The following is a 19,676-nucleotide window of genomic DNA, read 5'->3' on the forward strand; positions in this document are numbered from 1 at the left end:
TGGGACTACTAATCTGAGCTGGCTTACAAAGACTCAGACATAGCACATGAAGGCTGGTGATGTGAACATTATGTCTCAGAAATACGACTAATCTGTGTTTCTGGGACACCTCTTGTAGCTTTTGTGACTCGAGAAGCCCCGTATTTTCTAACTGACCAGTTAGGGGAACACAAAATAAAGGGGAACTTCCTAATAATAGGAAGAACAGTGCAATCTTATGCATGTTTGTTCACAAGTATATCCCACTGCAACCAGAAGTTCTTAGGCTATAGTCCTATAGCCACTTCCCTGGAAATAAGCCCCACTGAACTCAATAGGACTTAGTTCTGAGTAGACATGTATAGGATAGCACTGCTAGTTCCCTACTAAGTGTGTTAGATTGCAGCTGACCGAGATGTCCACGGTGTAAAACTCAGCTATGAGCTCACTGGATGGATCTAGACAAGCCATCATTTCTCAGCCTTAGTCAATTCCCTGTAACATGGGGATAATAAAACTGGCCTGCCTTATAAGGTTGTTATGAGGATTACTGAGAATAATGTATGTCAAGTGGTTTGAGCACATAGGAAAAGAATTATATAAATACTATATATTATTATTATTATTATTATTATTATTATTATTATTTTGTTTCTTGCTCTGTCTGCTCAGCCGCAGCACAGCATCTAAGCCTAAATTTTTAAACAATTAAGATGACCACAAAATCTCATGGGGAAAATTTTGAATTCCTTATAGAATTTCATCTAAAAATCTCAGTGAAATGCCATCTTTCCTGATGCTCCATTTTCTTTACTTACTGTTAAATAAAACAATGTCCCTTTTAAAATATAGCTATAGACTTAATTTGTTTGGACATTGCACACATACAAATGAAAATATTTCCTATTTTACTTAAATACAATGGAGAAGAAACAAAAACAAAAGGGAAGTAGCAGCCATATACTCATCAGGATTTTAAACCTCCCTGTATTACATTTTCTATTTGCTTTAGTAAACAGAAGAGGAAATACTTAGTGCTTGAATTGCTCATTTTACTTTCAAATCAAAACTATTAGGATCTTTACTGAACAGAAATATAATGGCCATTCCTATTTGCTGTTAATTTTGCCTAGCTACAATTGCTAAAATGAGCAGCAAATTAACCCTGCCTTGGAACAGATATCTGTTCACAGCTGATATAATCTCTCCTATGTCTTGTAAACATTCCAGACTCCTTGTCAGTGCTTTGCTGGATTTCACTCATTCCTCGCCAAAGAGAACAAGAGAAAGTGTCTCACTGTATTTTTAAATAAACTAGAGAAATAGTTGAATACTAAAGGGAGTACTGCATGTCAGTGTTTTGTTGTGTTTTGTTTTTAATGTTGTCTGAAAACAATGAAACCGCTAAAATGTAAAAAGGGAGAGTTGGGGAATGGGAAGTGATTTTCTCATATAAGTATCATCTCTCTCTCTCTCTCTCTCTCTCTCTCTCTCTCTCTCCCTCTCCCTCCCTCCCTCCCTCCCTCCCTCTCTCTTTTTTCTAACATGTGTTTTACTTGTGATTCCTCAAATGACTTCCAGTGGGATACTTCGTATGACTGTGTTTGCAATTTTGTAAGCACTTTTGCTGGGGAGTAAGCTCCATTGAACTCAGTGGGATTTACTTCTGTGTAAGCATGCTTAAGATTCCACTAACTTCCTATTACAAGGCCATTCAGATTCTATAATAAATTATAAAAAATTTGCAAGCAAGTTGAGAGCTCAGAATTGTTCAATTATATCAGAGTTAGCATTTGCAATTGGTACAGGTTATTTTTTATTTAAAAAAACTGTAATACTTCATTATGTTATGTAATCATGAACAAAAGCTTTTCAAAAACTGTTTTCACTGTGCTAAAGTAACAATCTAGACTTGTTGTAAGTATGTTATTCTTACAAGTAGTTCGCAGTTATTCTTGAAGGCAAGTCTTGGAGTTTCCTTAGCATAGTGCTGCTGGGGGAAATTTTCACCATGTCCATCTTCATCTCTAGCCTGAAGGGAAATATAATGGCCTATTTAGGGACTTACAAATAATGGAAGAAAAAAAATAAGCTAAATGCATAACAGCTCAGATCATTAAAACAAGCGGGAATTCCAAAATACAACAATATTAAGAAGTTTGCTTAAATATGCAATACACCGGTTAGATATTAGAACTTGGAGTGCTCTTTACACCATTTCTTTTTTTTAAAAAAGACATGCAAATAGATTTTGGTGTAAGAGTTAAAATCAACAAAGAGACAAGCCCCAAAATGAAGTATTTCAGCTGGCTGTTTTGAGTTTTTAAATGCTGCAATCCTATGCACACTTACCTGGGAGTAAGCACCATTAAACTCAATGGAGCTTACTTCTGAGCAGACATGTATAGGATTGCTCTGCTAGGGTTTGTTTACTTTGTTCCTTTTTAAGGATTATATATTTAAATTACATATATGCTATAAGCTTTTTTTTAACCTTTAAAAATATTCAACCAATAATATGCTTCCATTTCCATTTTTTTTAAAGTAACAAGGTCATTCCCTTCAAAAATGGTTTTCAAATTCATGATTTACACATTAATGCTATTAAATTGATTTCCCCCGATTCTTTAAGTAAAGTTCTGAATTGAGTAGTCATTATGCGAGGGCAATGAAATATGTTTAAAATATTTAATTTAAGAAGATGCATTAAAAGTTATGGGTTGTTTTGATCTACACTGCTAATTAAGGAAGCTTAAGTTTAAATGGAGACATTAATGCAATCCATTAGCAACTATACTACTTGCATGCAGCATTTTATTTCTGATCTACAACATATTCTGGTTTAGAGTTAAAGCAAAGGGAGAAGTAGGTGAAAGGAGGAGTGTCGGCAGCATGCTCATTACACCGTTCATTTGGATGACACTTGCACTCTGTTCCACTCTCATCTCATCTAATCCCTGACTGTTCGCTCTCCCTCTCTCTTGGCCTCCTGAAATTCACAGCTGAGCTGTCTCCCTCACATATGGCTTGCATATAATTATGCATATTCCATTTTACACTGCATTAAAATGATGAGCTTCTGGCTTTAGGCCAGCTAATTTAAATAAGACCCAGTGAACTTGGAAGGGAAGGGTGGGGGGGGAGAGGCTGACAGGAAAGCCATACAGCAAGCAGCAGGTAGTTCTATCTTCTGTTATAAGATTAAATCTGTGTCTGTTGTTAAATAATAATAATAATACAGTAAAGGAGAATTACCTGGTGTGATATATAGATCAAGTGTGTGTGAGAGGCAAAAATCTAACACGTATCTATGACAGCACTTAGACATTCCTCCTCCTTAATGTAGTGTGAACTGTCTATTTTCATGTGTCATTTCAGAGCTTTTAATTTTTGTTAGTGTTGTCATTTGTAAGAGATATTTGCACCTTATGCATTTTGTGTCTTGTTTCTTGCCTTCAGAAAAGCTGTCTCTCCCTATTTGTAGACCCGAAAGAGACTACTTCAGGCTGCAGAAGGTCACAGTAGTGTCTAGAGTATGAAAGCTTGGCAAATTTCACAATTTGCCAATTTGTGAGCCACCAAGCTTAACACAGCTCACCAGGCATATCTTCAGTCTGCCAGGTGCTTAGATAGTCCCTTCCTTTTGCTGTCCCTGGTTAGCAGCAAAAACTGGAGGATTACTGCGCCCAATGTAAAGGTTGGGAAGGTAAATTGAGATAATTGCACTGATACTACTAAACTTCTACTCAGCTCCTTAACTATTAATATTCATTTAAAATAAACTCATCACTTCAAATATAAACTTGTGTCTTATAAATCTGGCTGACTTCTAAGATTATAGCACTAAACACTGAACATTACTTGCCAAACAAGATTTAGGAAAGTCAAGCTGTAAACTCAAGAGAGTCCTATGGTACGTTAAAGGCTAACACATTTATTGTGGCATATGATCCTATGGCCTACAGTGGTACAACAGGACTCTGTTGTTTTTGATACAACAAACACAGATATTTGGAACTTGTCAAGATTTTTATAATTTCTGTCTCTTGACACATTTAGACACAACACTGTTCCCTTGGTATAATCTCTTAGGGCCAAATTAAACGTGGTAGCCATGATCGTTACTCTAATATACATTTTTTTAATAAAAAACAAAACAAAATGCACACCCAGCAGACTAAACTTGGCAGTAGAGAACCAGGGGGGAGAGTTAGAATCTACAGTGAGAGTTTGGTCTAATTCAGTTGACAGGATACCAAGAGGCACAGAGCAATGTCAGTCAATCCAATAAGCAGGGAACATCTACATGAGGACCTCAGAAAGCAAGTATCAAGAGATAACACCCACAGCACCAAGGACAGCTCCCCAGTAGCAGGCAGCATGTTTCAACAATTTCCAGAGCCAAACTAACATCCCATATCAGCCCTCCTGCTCACCCCAGGCTCTTTCCCCTTTCTGAAATATGTGTTTGAAATAATTGAACTGCATTGCCTACAAGCACCTTTTCACCTTTTCACTATGGAGACTACAGATACTTCATTATAGCAAGGTATCTTGTACCTTTGCCTCAATTTTTGAAACAGATGCAGATTATGCATCAGGCTGTTAGCCTAAGCATATTTATTTGAAAATAATTGTCATTAAACCTAGAACTGATAGAGGTGTGACTTCAAAATTCTCATATAATGTATTCTGTTGGAGTTTCTGTCACAGATACAAGGCCTGTTTGTTTGTTTGTTTGTTTGTTTGTTTGTTTGTTTGACTAACCAACCTAAAGAACCTCAGTTTAAAAGGACTCCAGAGATGAACCCTCAGAGTAGCAGGCCATTTCACTGGAGGGATGAGCTTCAGTATTAGTCTAAAAGAAAAGAGAGTTTAACCTCAGTTTTCCCCTTCTTTCTGGCTTGCTGTTTTTACATTTGAAAATCAGATAAATTTACATGAAAGCTAGAGTTCAAGAGGACCCCTGTCCTTTCAATATTAACATAAAAGGGAGAATCCTAGTGTGGACTCCTATGTAAAAGTGGGATGGGAAATGCATGGTTCCATTCTGGAAGTATGTCCACAGTTGCTTTCATAGTCCAGTCTTGTCTTAGAAGAATCATAGAGTTGTAGATTTGGAAGGGACCTTGAGGATCATCTAGTCCAACCCTCTGCAATGCAGGAATATTCAGCCGTCCCATACGGGGATTGAACTTGCAACCTTGGCATTATCAGCGCCATACTCTAACCAACAGAGCTAATCAGGCTGATCACCTACTTTTGGTCCTGCTGGGCTAGATCTTATTAGGCTTAGGACTAAAAAGGAGAAACATTGAGGCCCTGTTCGGTCTCTGTGCAGGCTGTCCTCTTACTTTCTGTGCTGGCTTCAGTTATCCATAATCCGTACATATATGGCTTATCATCTTCCTGAGACCTCTTGCATTCCCCATCATCTCTTTTCACTTATTTTAATTTTTTTCTATATGTGCAGTTGATCTCATTGGTTCCCTCCTTCTATTACACTGAGGGACAAGCCAGATGTGTAGCTAAATGTGACACTGCATTTGATTGCAGATTTTTAAAGAAGCGATCTGCATCAGCTGGGGGGGGGGGGGCGCTGACAATGAATGGGATCAGAGCAGACATGGAGGGGGAATTCCCTGCTGAAATTCTCCAGAAAATATCTCCTCTGAAGCTATCATTTTAATTAGGAGGGAATCCCCCATTGGTGGTTGATTTGCACACACATTGGCATTTATTTGCCTGGGGACTAAACTATACATGGCATTTGTTATTTGGTTTTCCCTTGCATGGCTGATATTTTTCAATAATAATAATAATAATAATAATAATAATAATAATAATAATAATAATTTATTATTTATACCCTGCTCATCTGGCTGGGCTTCCCCAGCCACTCTGGGCGGCTTCCAAAAAAAATATTAAAATACTGTACTACATCAAACATTAAAAGCCTCCCTAAACAGGGCTGTCTTCAGTTGTCTTCTAAAAGTCTGGTAGTTGTTGTTCTCTTTGACATCTGGTGGGAGGGCATTCCACAGGGAGGGCGCCACTACCGAGAAGGCCCTCTGCCTGGTTCCCTGCAACTTGGCTAGCCATGGCAGGAGTCCTGAGCTTTCCCCATACCAAGGTCCCATTTTGTTTTGGGTCCCCCCAGCTGTTTGTTAAAGAAAAATCAGCCATGCGAGGGAAAACCAAATAACAAATGTCATGTCTAGTTTGGCCCTGACTCTGTCAACTCTAACTAAAGGGAATGAGAATGATAGCATGAAGAAAAGTGAATGGAGTTGGCAGGTGTAACATACGGCCTCTGCTATATGGAGTTGAATCATTGCAGCTAAATAAAACCTTCCTGAGAGCAATGCTTCTCTGAGCAGCTAAGGCATAGGTGGGTTGGATGCTTCAAACAACAGGCAGGGAGTGCTGTTGCCCTCGGGTCCTGCTTGTGGGCTTCTCACAGGCATCTGGTTGACCACTGTGAGAACAAGATGTTGAACCAGATGGGTCACTGGCTCTTCGTTGATCCATTTTGGATTTGTTGCAGTGACTGATCCTCTACTTGCTCCATCTTCCTTAGATGATTTGGGAAGAGTTCTACACTGTTATAATTTAATGATGTTTCCCTTTGTGTAGTTGATAGCAGCTATCAAGAGATAGCCTATTGACTTTATTTTCTAATACCAACGTTGGATTAGAAAGACCTTTAGGCAGAACCTGTAACTGGATCATTTTGGCTTCAGGGATGGAGACAGAATAGATGACGTTCAGTGTTTCCTAATTCTGTCACCTTTACCTAGAAAAACCCAATTAATGTCTTGTATTCCATAGTTGGACAAAATAGCCTTGTTTGCATGTAAACACATTAAACCATGGTTTGTTTGATCATCTGAGCCCTGCCCAGCAAGTAAATTTGGCTTGTTAATTTCCAGAAAACCACAATATAAAGCCACAGTTTGCTGTTGACTTATGAACCTGAGTTTGTTTTAATTACGGCTTGGTGTTGCATATGAACCTTGAATCATGGTTACTTCAGCTACCCTGCCCAATTTATTCAGCAATCTACAGAGCTGTGAAGCGAGAGCAGCTGGATAATGAAGCTGCTTCAGAAGATAGGCTGCTCTCACTGGTGCTTTTCCCAAAGAAGACATTGCTCCTAACTCTGCCTGGCAACAACAAGCCCTCCGTCACAAGGCAGTCAGCTTCGTTTCACAGCTGCTGCACTGCAAGGTGAGGAAAATGTAATGGGACCGCTCTCCTTTATGTCTAGCTAACATCTATAATGGGATGAACAGGAAAGCAGCAGTGTACAATAGAAAAGTGTACAGTGATAACCAAATGTGCTTTAATCACAATTGCCTACATCACTTAGGGACAGGAGTAATGCAATGGGGGTGCAGAGTAAAATGTTTCTAGATGCTTATACATAGCCCCAAAATGCCCATATAATATCCTCATGTAATGCAAGAACTACGAATCATGAATCTGGAAAATATAGGGAGAACAGTAAATACGCCTTGCCCATTTTTTTTAATGGAATGGAGGATACTTTTACTCACACTGTTTTGAATGGGTGTGTGGAGTGTGCTTGAATGAAAGCTACCATATCTGTTCCCAAAATAACTCTATCTACTATTCATCTTATAATTCCCCTACCACTCTTCATTTCCCCTACCTTAATAACACCTACTCTATTCCGTCTTTACTGTGTATGCACCTTTAACAAATCTGAGAAGGTGCTCGTTTCATATAATTCAAAGGATTAGCACAGAACCTCTATCTAGACGAGAATATGGTTACTTTGCTAAAGTGGGTGAATATCCTGGAGCAGAAGCTGATGGGGAGCATTGAGCAGTATGCAGTGATAACGCAGGTTATTGTTCAAGAGAAGGACGATTTGCTGGGAGAGAGTGATGTTAGTGATTACGTTCAAGGATAGCATGAAAATGTAGATAAGGAGAATTCTGGAGCAAAATTACACCATGAAGAAATATGCAGTCCATGCCCCAGCATGATGCTAGTTGATCCCCTTGCAATAATTCCACAAGATGCCTCTACTAATGTACTCACAGTGCCTAAGACAGTGCAACAAAAACTGAAGTAAAAATGTGTAATCAGCCACATAAAGAGCTTTCTTTTGTGCCGTTTGCACCTATCTAGCCTTGCCCTTAAGGAAAACATAGGTATTCCTCACAACAAACTGCTAGCTGCCAAGCAAAGTATACTCATGCAGGTGTATAAAAAGGTACAATGCTATCTTTAAGTATGTGGGAGAGAGTAACCCATCCCTAACCCACCCCATCACCTTACCCAAAGTCCCACTCTCATCTCATGGCTACTGGTAAAATTGTCTTTACAGCTATTCTTGATATGATCATTTCAACAGTCAATGGAATTGAAGAAAAGACTGGGTAGTAAATGTAGTCCAGATTTGATGCAGTGTACTTCATGGAGGATGCAACTAGTTCAGAGCCACAAACTCCTTCCTCTTCTTGGAAAGGGAGTTCCTTGCCACACATAACTTTATACAGGCATCCAGTTGATGACCTGCCTTGGTAGCTGGACCATTGCTACAGTCACTGTTGCACTGATAGGTGACCAGCATAGCTGTCAATTTTTCCCTTTTCTTGCGAGGAATCCTATTCGGAACAAGGGAATTTCCCTTTAAAAAAGGGAAAAGTTGACAGCTATGGTGACCAGCTGAATAACAAACTGGGTGATGGGACCCAGAAGTAGTCTGGCTCTTCATGTTAGTCTCAAGGGGAGTGAGATGATATTCATTCTGCTTAATTTTATGGATATCTAGGATAACGTTTGACCAACTGGCCAAAGAGATCATGCCAGTATTGCTGGTGTAGGATACTGTGATGTGCAGAATGGTGCTTATTATTTAGTAATTTCCTCGATAGGGTGGGTGTATCTGCATTACAAAAGTGCAGGGACGTGTTCCACTACAACCTGATCTTAGGATATGAATTGTGAGCACCATTTCTCACATGGCAGAACTATGCTGCTTCTTGATACAGGGTGGGGGAAGAGCTTTAATTTAAGACATTTCTATGCCACTTAACTTTTCACATTTCTATGTAGCATTTCGCTTTCAGTGTCGGTATATATTGGGTGTATAATTGCGCACTGTCAAACTATGCTCCTATTCTTTCCCTTTCGCTATGCAGCCATACATTTGGCCAGCAGTTTGCTTTGCTCCCCAAAAAGTGCTACATGGACATGATTTTAGGTCTCTTGAGCAGCTCTGCGTTTTCTGTGCGTGTGCCTGTGTGCATTTTTTTAAATAATAAAACCAATTTAGAAACTCAATATAATGATGCACCTAATTATCTACCAATAATCCTTCTGTCTCATAAAGTTATTGCATTTCCTGGCAAACCTCCAGGGAAGAGGTGGTCCTTAGCCTGGTTTTGAGGATTAACCTTCAGGTCTCATTGTAAGAATGGGCTATAAGAATTAATGTGATTCAAAACTAATAAATCAGGTTCCTGTCTTTCACTGCATCAGGAATGCTTTGAAACTCTGAAATGATGACAATGAACAAGAGAAACCATTTTTTGAACTACTGTTTTTCAGGATTTTTACCCTTCATATATTAGATAGGTGAGAATTTATATTGAACCGGTTCTCCTTTTATACATAGTCAGAATATATTTTATGTTATTTAATTTAACAGAGAGAAAAACCCTGACTTGAACATGTTTACACACTGTTTGATGCAGTTACTGAGCTGTGAAGTGAATCAATGTCTTTGAGATTAACTCAAGCTTATTAGGCCACAATTCTTGTTACTGTAATTTGATAACAACTGTCAAAATGAAAACTGCAGAACCTGAAGTACTAAGATCCCTCTCAAGAGCATTCAATGGCAGCCATGGATTCCAAAACTCCTGGATTTGGGTGAGTTCTCACCTTAATTTTATTTTTTTTCCCCAATACTTTTTACTGCTTTTTTTGTAACAACAACAAATAAAACAAACACAAATACAAAAATTTGTATGTCTTCTTATTTATGCCTTATTGCGCCTGGACTTCCTTCCATCCCTTCATGATTTTCATGTCTCAAATCTTTTCTTACAGTTTCTTATTTACACTCCATCCACATCACAAGATTTACATTAATCCTGCTACAGTTTTTAAATTCTTACAATTACTCCGTATATATTCAACAAATTTACGCCAATCCTTTTCGAACTTTGCTTCTTTTTGGTTCCAAATCTTATAGGTCAATTTCACCAATTCTATGTATTCAAACGTTTTTGTCTGCCACTCCATTAAAGTTGAGATTTCTTGGGATTTCCATTTCTGAGCCACTAAGATTCTAGCGGCGGTCGTTGCGTACATGAATAGTTAAGGTGAGTGAGTTCTCACCTTAATTTTAAAACTTCTGCCTCTCTTTATATGTCTCTTTAACCAATAAGCCCAGAAAAATGTATTTGTACTTGCATGCAACCTCTTAGATCAACTTTTCTGTAAAGAAAAGTATTGTCATGTAGGAAATAATGATGTAATCAGTTATGAAGAGTAGCACAAACCTGTTTTGTTTTGTTTTTTCATAGAATCATCAAATTGCAGAATTGGTAGGGACCATGAGGGTCACCTAGTCCTACGCCCTGCATGCAGCAATCTTTGTCCAATGTAGGGCTTGAACCCACCACGACCCTGACATTAAAAATCTCATGCTCCACTAACTGAACTATCCCAGGTTTGGTTTGGTTTTTGCAGCCAGACTACAGAATGGATTAAATGCCTTTTAGAAATGGTAACATATGAAATGGTGGACAGGTGCAAATACTCATGGCTGTACTCAAATATTCCAATGAATGTTTCTTTTTAATATATATAGAGATGAGAGAAAGAAATACATTTTTCTATTACAATTCTTAATCTGTGGTTTGCACAATGGCTTTGATCCCCTGACACCTCACTGTTAAGCTTTAAAAAGAATGACTGCTCTAACATGGTAATATTAACTAAACTCTAGGTTAATATGGCTGTTATCCTTTCTCTGTTGAGAAATAAATAGGCATTCTATTGCTATTGCCGTCTTTTTTTAGGACCATGTTGCATCCCACCCTGACAGCTCACTGAATAGAAATAAGTGCTCAAGCAGTTCTCTGAAAAACTAAGGCTACACTCCCTATAGACCAGGGGTCGTGAGCCATTTTTAGCCCAGAGATTACATTCCCTTATGGCGAACCTTCTGAGGGCCTGATAAGAGCAGTGGGAGAACCAATGCAAAAAAGGGAGTCAATGCAAAATAAGTGGATATGTCTCTGTTTCACTCGTACGCTCATACATATCGACACATAATACCTTCACACAGCTATTTTCACACTTAATATACACATAGCAGATATTCATTCATTCTCCTGCACATCCATTCTTTCTCTTTCTAACATGCACACCCTTCCACCTTTCATAGGGTGGCAACTTACACACCATACATGCTGCAGTTTCAATCCGTGTAAGGGACAGCTGCATATTCCTGCATGGCAGGGAGTTGAACTAGATGATCCTCAGGGTCCCTTCCAACTCTTATGATTCCATGATCATTTTAAAAAAAGGTTGACAGAAGAAACTAATTTGCATAAAATTTGCATTTGCTAATTTATATGCAAATTCAGAAATAATTACAACAATCTAACTAGAAATAGAATGCATTGTACTATAGTGTGGAAGACCTGGGCAGGTCTGTGTGCCTGCTCAATCCGATGCCCAGGAACTAACTGTCGATGGGCAACTTCCAGTTCATACAATCATAGAATTATAGAGTTGGGAGGGGTAAAGTCAAATCATCGAAGAGTTACAGCTCCTGCTGTGACTGTTGAGACAGGTATGGGAGAGACATGTTTTGTTGCAGCTGGGGCAGATGAAGGCATCCGGTTGTGATTCTTCCCTTTGCACTCCCAGCGGTCATTTCTCCTCTGGTCACTACTATGGATACATGAACTGACTGACTGTCTCCAGGCACTGTGGTCATCTGCAAGGGATTCTCATATGGCGGGGTTAATGTTGCCAGCCTTCATGTCATGTTTGCAGACATCTTTGGAACACAAAGATAGTCTGCTAACAGGACTCATGCCTGAAGCCAGCTCTCCTTGGGGATCCTGTCTGGGTTGACCTCTGACAAGCCATCAAACAAAGGACCATCCTCAGTTAAAAAGCACATGCGTGCACACACACACACACACACACACACACACTTACATGGTACAGAATTCCATTGAAGACTGTAGGGCTTAATTTGAAGCAAACATGTAGAGGATTGTCTGCACATCTTCAAATCCTGCAGATCTATAGTATTTTTATTTAATGTCAACTTTCTGATATTTTTATATAGCATTATAAAATGCTTCTTAAAAATGCTGTGCTATATCTTAATAAAGTATATAAATGATAATGTAATAGAAATATATATATTTTTAAAATACAAATTGTCACATGACATAGATTTAATCTGTGTGCAGGGTAGAAAGCAATAAAACAGTCAACCGTATCTGCCCATCACCCTCTTTGTTTACATGTCTCATTTAATTTATAATAGGAAAGCCCCCACCTTTGGGGAAAATGCCGTTCTCTATGCTTCACTGTCAAGTCACTTCAATCTATCTTTTAATACATTTCATCACTTAACATTACTCCATGGTAGAAATGAAAATCATACATAGCGAGGGGAGGGAGGGAGCTGTTCAGTGAGCCTCTTAAAACTCAGGAAGGTGAAGAGCAGCCGACATGCTCAGAACAGCTAGAGAGAGAGAAGGAGATTCCAGCACTGGATACAGAAATTTGGAGCTTATCATTCGAATGCATCACTGTAACTGATCCAAACGAGTAAGAGTAAAACCCACCATGGTCTTACTCAGCCACAAATATTTGAATTTGTTAAATTTCCCCATGTAAAAATAATCCATTAGACTTTAGGTATGGCTTAATGAACTCTTTTCATTGGCCTTTATCAAGGTATCCTCAAAAGAAATTACTCCCTCATGAGTTTGCCCACATTTGCATTGCAGCAACTCATTCTTTTTGCCACAAGTAAAGGGAACCACAGAAGATCAATACCAAGGATATCAATAAGTCTTCATATTTAAGTTTCATTTTTTAAATAAAAAAATAACCCATTTGAAATTTGAAGTTTAACCTTATTTAAACTCCCATTGTGGGTGTAGGCATACAATGCTTATGAGTCCAGGCGCAAGAAGAGGGTGGAGAGGGAGGTATACTAGTTATTTTTCGGTATTTCCCTCAGGTCTTTCAAAGAGCAGAAAATGTTTTAATTATATTCAGTTATACAGATATGACACTAGCCCTCCTTATAAATTACAATTGAACATGGTGGTGGTTTTGTATGAAGTGTGTGTGTGTGTGTGTGTGTGTGTGTGTGTGTGTGTGTGTGTGAAAACAGCATTCTCTACAATTTAATTTTTCTCTATTAATCTTACTGGGGATGATGAATGACTATAATAGTAGGAAGGATAGAGGTGGTTGTTAAAGGAGGTGAAAAGTGAAATCTGATTAAAAGTATTACTAACTGAGACAGCTGAACTGTAAATTAGTGTTATATATTATCTCAATACAGGGGTACCTCGGGTTACATACGCTTCAGGTTACATACGCTTCAGGTTACAGACTCTGCTAACCCAAAAATTGTGCTTCAGGTTAAGAACTTTGCTTCAGGATGAGAACAGAAATCGTGCTCCGGCGGCACAGCAGCAGCAGGAGGCCCCATTAGCTAAAGTGGTGCTTCAGGTTAAGAACAGTTTCAGGTTAAGTACGGACCTCCAGAACGAATTAAGTACTTAACCTGAGGTACCACTGTATTGTCATCTACTTTGGTTATAAGCACGTAACAATGACATGGGTCTGTTTTTTCTTTGGCTCTTACTTTTTTAAAAAGAAGAACATGGACTGAGAGGATGGCCTGTTAGACTCAAGGTGGCTATTTTTCCAATGTTCTTTTCTTCATTATAGCATGAACCAGTTTTATATACACGCTTCATTTCTGCACACTCCACCATAGCAATACACAAAAACTTCCAAGTTCTGTTTGGGCACAATTTAACACATTTAACAGCATCCCAGAGACTTGGTCAGATCTTTTTTTTTTTTTAATGAAACTTTCTGTAAATTTACAGAAAATTAGCAGTCCACAATAGGCCAAATGCTGTCACAACAGAAGATAGCTGTTATAATTCTGACCTGTTGTAACTCTGGCTTTATGTGCAAAATATGCTTGCTGGTTACCAACCAAGAGAGTGCCGATCTGAGAGAGTGGGCATGTGCAATAGGTCCCTGATAACCCTGAATTGCAGGAGGGAAAGATAAGTGAGAAACTTGCACCTGACTACAAGCCAAGATGTGGAGTCAAAAAATGCCTGAGGGATAGGACCAAAAAACCTCAAAACAAATGTCAAATGCGGGGGAAGGGAGGGAAATGTTCTACAATATCTATTACCAGCCACCCTGTCCTGCAACAAATTAAAAAGAGTTTGATATGATTCAGGAATCAGTTGTACCACAAACCCTGCTGTGCCCCTTCAGATAGCTCTAAGGATATGCAGAGAAGGGGCTCTGTTATGAAGCTCTCTGGCTCTAGGTTTTCCAGGGAGTTCTGTGAGGTGCCCCCAAAACTACTGGGAAAATCTGGGCTGGTTCCAACAACCATACTGATTGGATGTGCTGCCTTCTTTCATGATAACTCCCAAATAATTCCTAGCATTGTTTTTATTAAAACAGGGACGTGGGTTATGGTGTGGTCTAAACCACCGAGCCTCTTGAGGCTTGCCAATCGTAAGGTCAGCAGTTCAAATCCGTGCGACGGGATAAAGCTCCCGTTGCTTTGTCCCAGCTCCTGCCAAGTTAGCAGTTCAAAAGCATACCAGTGTGAATAGATAAATAGGTACCGCTGTGGTGGGAAGGTAAATGGCATTTCCATGTGCCAGAAGCAGTTTAGTCATGCTGGCCACATGACCCGAAAAGCTGACTACGGACAAACGCCGGCTCCCTTGGCCTGAAAGCAGAGATGAGCACCGCATCCCATAGTCAAATTCAACTGGACTTAACTGTCCAGGGGTCCTTTACCTTTATGTTTTATTTAAACATTTTAACTTTTTATGTATCATTCACTTTGAGCCAGATGTATTGTATGCTTTCAAATACACACAGAGATATATACTCATTGCTCAAACTTGTCAACATGCAGGAAATCCAATGAGCTTCCCAAGCAATTCATACTGACTTCACCTTTAAGCCTGTCCTTTGAAATGCGGGCTTGAGAAATGTACTCCCTATAATTCTCTTTGAAGTCAATTTATTTTTGAAGTGATCTCTCTAACTCTTCACACTCTGAAAGCTTTATTGGTTACTGTAGTTCACAAGGAACATTAACAAATGATAATATCTGTTGACATTCATTTACATTTATTGTGATATTGAAATTATATACGGTATTGTTGTCAGGAAAACGCAATGCAAAAGTCTTAACTTTTCAATGACTGTTCAAAAATAAATAAATAAAGCACTGACACATCTGTAACACCAGTACATACCTATATTTTCTTACCCTAAGTGTTCCTAAACTTTTGAGTTCACTATGCTTTGGCATCATTTTCTGCCTCTTTTAGCTGAAATGTCAACACAACTTTGTCTCTTCTCACTTCACCTCCTGTAAATCTTCCTCCTCATTATTTCTGTATACTATGAAATGCCAGTGTCACTAATATGTTATTTATTTAAACTATTTCTATGACGCCATTCAGTATAAATGTTTTGAAGTCAGCTCGCAAATGAGATAATAAAAGATTGAAAGGAAAATCAATGGTAAAAGTAGGAGACAGCCGAAAACTGTACAGTAGAAAATGAAAAGTACAAAAGTATGACAAATTAAAAGGTCAAACTCAGAGAAAGGCTTACATCTCTTCAGTAAACAGCAGGTGATTGATCTTTCAGATGACCAAGCTCAAAACCTTAGAACTTTAAAGACAAGTGAATTGTACCAGGAAATACATTGGGAGCCAGTGCAATAGTTTAGGCACTGGCAAGATTATGTTTCCATCACCCAGCCTTCATCAACAGCCTCTACTCTAAAATAATTGGAGTTTCTGGAAAGTCTTCAAAAGCGATCCAACAGACAATGCTTACAGTAGTCTGTTCTGGAGTTCAGCATGCACACACATACACCACTTCTGAAACACTATGAGTTATGGACTTCCAGAGTCTGACGAAATGTAACAAACCCTGCAGGGACTATCTGTATCCTAACTCTATCCTGTTGTGCAATATGGGGCAGGACCTGCATATCTCACATCAAATGACACTAGTGGCCTATAGCCAAATATTCATCCCATAAGTTCCAATTGGTATGTGAAATTCCTTTCCCTTGGGCTCCTTGCCTAAGGAGTTCCTCCTTGGGTTCCATGGCTGGGAAACTCTAATATGCTCCTTCTGCATTCATATTTACTCTGCTGGTGCTAACAGCACAAAACTCCCTGTGTGTGAGTTTTTCTTCTAGCCCTCCCCCCGCCACCAGCTGTCAGGCTTCAACTTGCGGCTATTTCTTTCTTTTTTTTCCCCCATGATGCAGCCCCTTCAGGTCCTTCCTTCTTCAGAATCAAGGGATTCTGAGATGTTTGGGCAGCAGAGGTGTAAAAATCCTTAAGGTTGCAATGCCAGGATGAGCAGGAAGTGAAGGGGAATCCCATTGGTGAGTATGGAGCTGATTCAGTGAACCTCATGGAGGAGTGGGGAGCTGAAACAAGGGACTATTAAGCCCTAATTCTTTGCCGCTAACTAATTTTGTGTGTGGGGGGGTGCTATATCTAGGTGGCCAGTGGAAGGGGAGCACAAGAAGTGCAGCCTTTGGCATATATTGTACAGTGTTCCACTCTTACCTAATCTTCCTCTCCTTCCTCCATGGCACACAACTCTTTTACCCACATCTGAAAGGGATACAACAGATTGGAGAAGGCTTTGTGTGCCCAGTAACTGCTCAGCTTGGGTCTGTCAGTCAAAGTTTGAGCACGCCCTGTGTCTGACAGAGTCAGCAAGCTGAAAGGGAAACATTATCTTTGCTCACGCATTGCAGGCACCAACCCTTCTTGCTTCTTGGTAAATTCTCAACTTCATGCCTGACACTCAGTCTCACACATTCTCTCTCTCTCTCTCTCTCTCTCTCTCTCTCTCTCTCTCTCTCTCATGTGCGTGTGTGTTTCTCTGAGGCAAGGAAAGGCAAACAGAAGAGCTTGGAGGATGGGGTTAGGCTGTACGATGCCTGAGTTCCTTCTAATTGCAAAGGATCTAAAATCTAATGAATGATTTCATTGCGGAATGAGACAGGCAAGGGCCATAACGTCCCTTAAGTAGGGGTTGTTCGTATAAGACAGGAAGTGGCTTTGTGCCAGAGGGCAAATGGGTGGGCCCCATCCCTCACCTGGCTGGTAGTGAGAAGGAAAACAGTCAGTGTGTGAGAGAGAGCTAGGCTAAAAGCAGGCTGCAGGCAGAAGCCTGAGAATGACAGCCATGCTTGATTTTCTGTTTGAATTCTGCTACTGTGGGAGAAGCAAGACCCTCTGGAGCATTAATGCTGTAAGTCCTTCCATCGTAGGCTGAAGTTGTGTATATGAGTAAATAAACCATATATCATAAAGGCACCACAGTCTCTGTTGTCCCTCATTCCAAAGAAACTGAACCTTGGGTAAGCAACCTCACAGCATTTGGAGATTGGAGTGGCGTGCGACAATAAAAAAGGAAGGTACTGTATAGTGCATACTTCTAATGATCCCACCCCCTGCTAACTACCCAGCATGTAACATGCCTCTTCCTCTACAACACATCCAGTGTTGATTAAGAGGCTTCACGGCCACAAGCACAATATAAAGCAAGATGTGAAACACGTTATGTGCCCTGTTTAAAACGACTCTGTGTTCTGCACAAATTGTATCCCACCTCCTTTCTTAACAGATAAATTGTGCGAATGTTTTCTGTGGTTGGGAGCAGGAGAGGAGGCTGCAAGGCTAATGAGAACTAAATTACAGATGATATAAAAATGTAGCAGATTAAGCATTGAAGCAAAAGTTGAAGTAACTAAGTGCTTCTTCTTGTTCAAATGGCCAGGAGCGTTTTGTAATCTTCATCTGACTTTAAAAGTCTAGAAGTTTGTTCTTGTTGCTGGCACCCAGCATTGCTATGCAATGGGAGCTGCCTCATGGTGCTTAAAGGCTGCATATAAAATCTCCTGCAGAAGCTGCTTTATTTCTTCAGGCAATCATCAATAATTCTAAGATAGGCCTCAAAACAGAATAACTGGCAATAGCAAAAAAAAAAGTTCACTATGGAGAACAAAATCTATTTTAAACAGTCCCAACTTATTAGCTCATGACCAATACATTTAATCAACAAATGTGATTTATTCCCTGGTTATAAGCACATTATTTGGAGAGGGAAAGTGGTCACAGGTTTCAGCAGAACATCATTCTAATTAAGAAGGTTTTGTTTCACAGATTTAGAGCCACTTTACTGATGACATTTTTAACAAGTAATCTGCTATTGTATTAGTGAATCAGGCACACTTAACTCACATTGTATATACTGCAGAAGCCTACACAGGGGTGGATGGCCCAGTCATGGCTCTTAACAGCATCTCTCTGCAATGTGGGCCAGGCAGAAAGAGAATGTGCACATTCAAACACTTTCTATATCAGAATCATAACTGAAACATAGACTTTGCTGATTCTATTATTTGTATCAGTTGTCAATCTTAAATATAGGTAAGACTGGGAGGAATAACAGTCTGTAAAAAAAATAATACATGACAATGGAAGTTTTTTTAGGTTTTTTTTAATGGCAATGTATGAAAAAATCACCTTAGTCCATGATATTGTAATGTGGACATGGCGAGCCCTTTGAAAGCAGCAGTGGTCTGCTTTGGAGGTTGTGGTTATAGGTCTGGCAAGACATTGTGTGGTGTCCCTCTTCATCCTTTGTTTATTTGCTTCTGGCAGTTTTGGCAGTGAATATCAGAGTGAAATGCACACCGCTCTCTACATATGGTGGGAAGAATCTAGCAGAGCCGTCGAATGCATATTATACTGTATACACATTCTGTTTTATTTTTCAGTGCAGCTGTGCTGTAAAAGCTTATAAAATGTGAAACCTTCTGTGAAGCAACAACATTATCAAGAGAAGCTAGTCAAAAATGCATTAGGTTGTGACAGAAGCGAATATCCTACCCCATGGAGGGGAAAAAGTGAGACAGTTCCTGGCAAAGTTTTTTTTTAAAAAAAAAAAACAGTGGGAGAAGAGCTGTTTAAAATACATTATCAGTCTTAACTTTGTGGTTTTGGCTTTTGTTAATCTGCTCTAGAACAACAACAAAAAGTGATGCACAGCTTTCAGCTAAAAGTGTGTAAACAAAATATTCAAATCATTTCCTATGCCCATCACTTTAAAAAAAAAAAAGTTTGGGCTCCACACCTGTTAAGAACCTGACTGGCATGCATATGTCCTAAAAATACACGTGTCCAAAGCAACTTCTAAATACTACATTAAAAAGAATAGAGTGTGTCCAATTTGTGCCCTTTTGCTCCAGCCTCTGGTGCCACCCCAAAAAAACCCTGTTTTGGGGAGTCCCACAACCCTCCCGAACAGATTTTCAGGGAATGCTGGGGGCTATGGGGGAAATCAACAAC

At 39.4% G+C, this 19,676-nt stretch overlaps 1 protein-coding gene across 3 annotated transcripts in view; it reads right to left on the bottom strand.

Moving 5' to 3' along the window:
• Positions 1-19,676, bottom strand: part of SOBP (sine oculis binding protein homolog) — a 134,765-nt gene that overhangs the window by 57,026 nt on the left and 58,063 nt on the right. For 2 of the 3 annotated variants that reach the window (XM_028723090.2, XM_028723089.2), the window contains exon 5: positions 1,916-2,011. The exons of the other annotated variant lie outside the window; for it this stretch is intronic. In XM_028723090.2, coding sequence (XP_028578923.2) covers positions 1,916-2,011 — 96 coding nt within the window. The remainder of the gene's footprint in view (positions 1-1,915; positions 2,012-19,676) is intronic. 3 annotated transcript variants of the gene reach the window in all.

Source organism: Podarcis muralis, chromosome 3 (genome assembly GCF_964188315.1).
Source record: "Podarcis muralis chromosome 3, rPodMur119.hap1.1, whole genome shotgun sequence".
Classification (NCBI taxonomy): Eukaryota; Metazoa; Chordata; class Lepidosauria; order Squamata; family Lacertidae; genus Podarcis; species Podarcis muralis.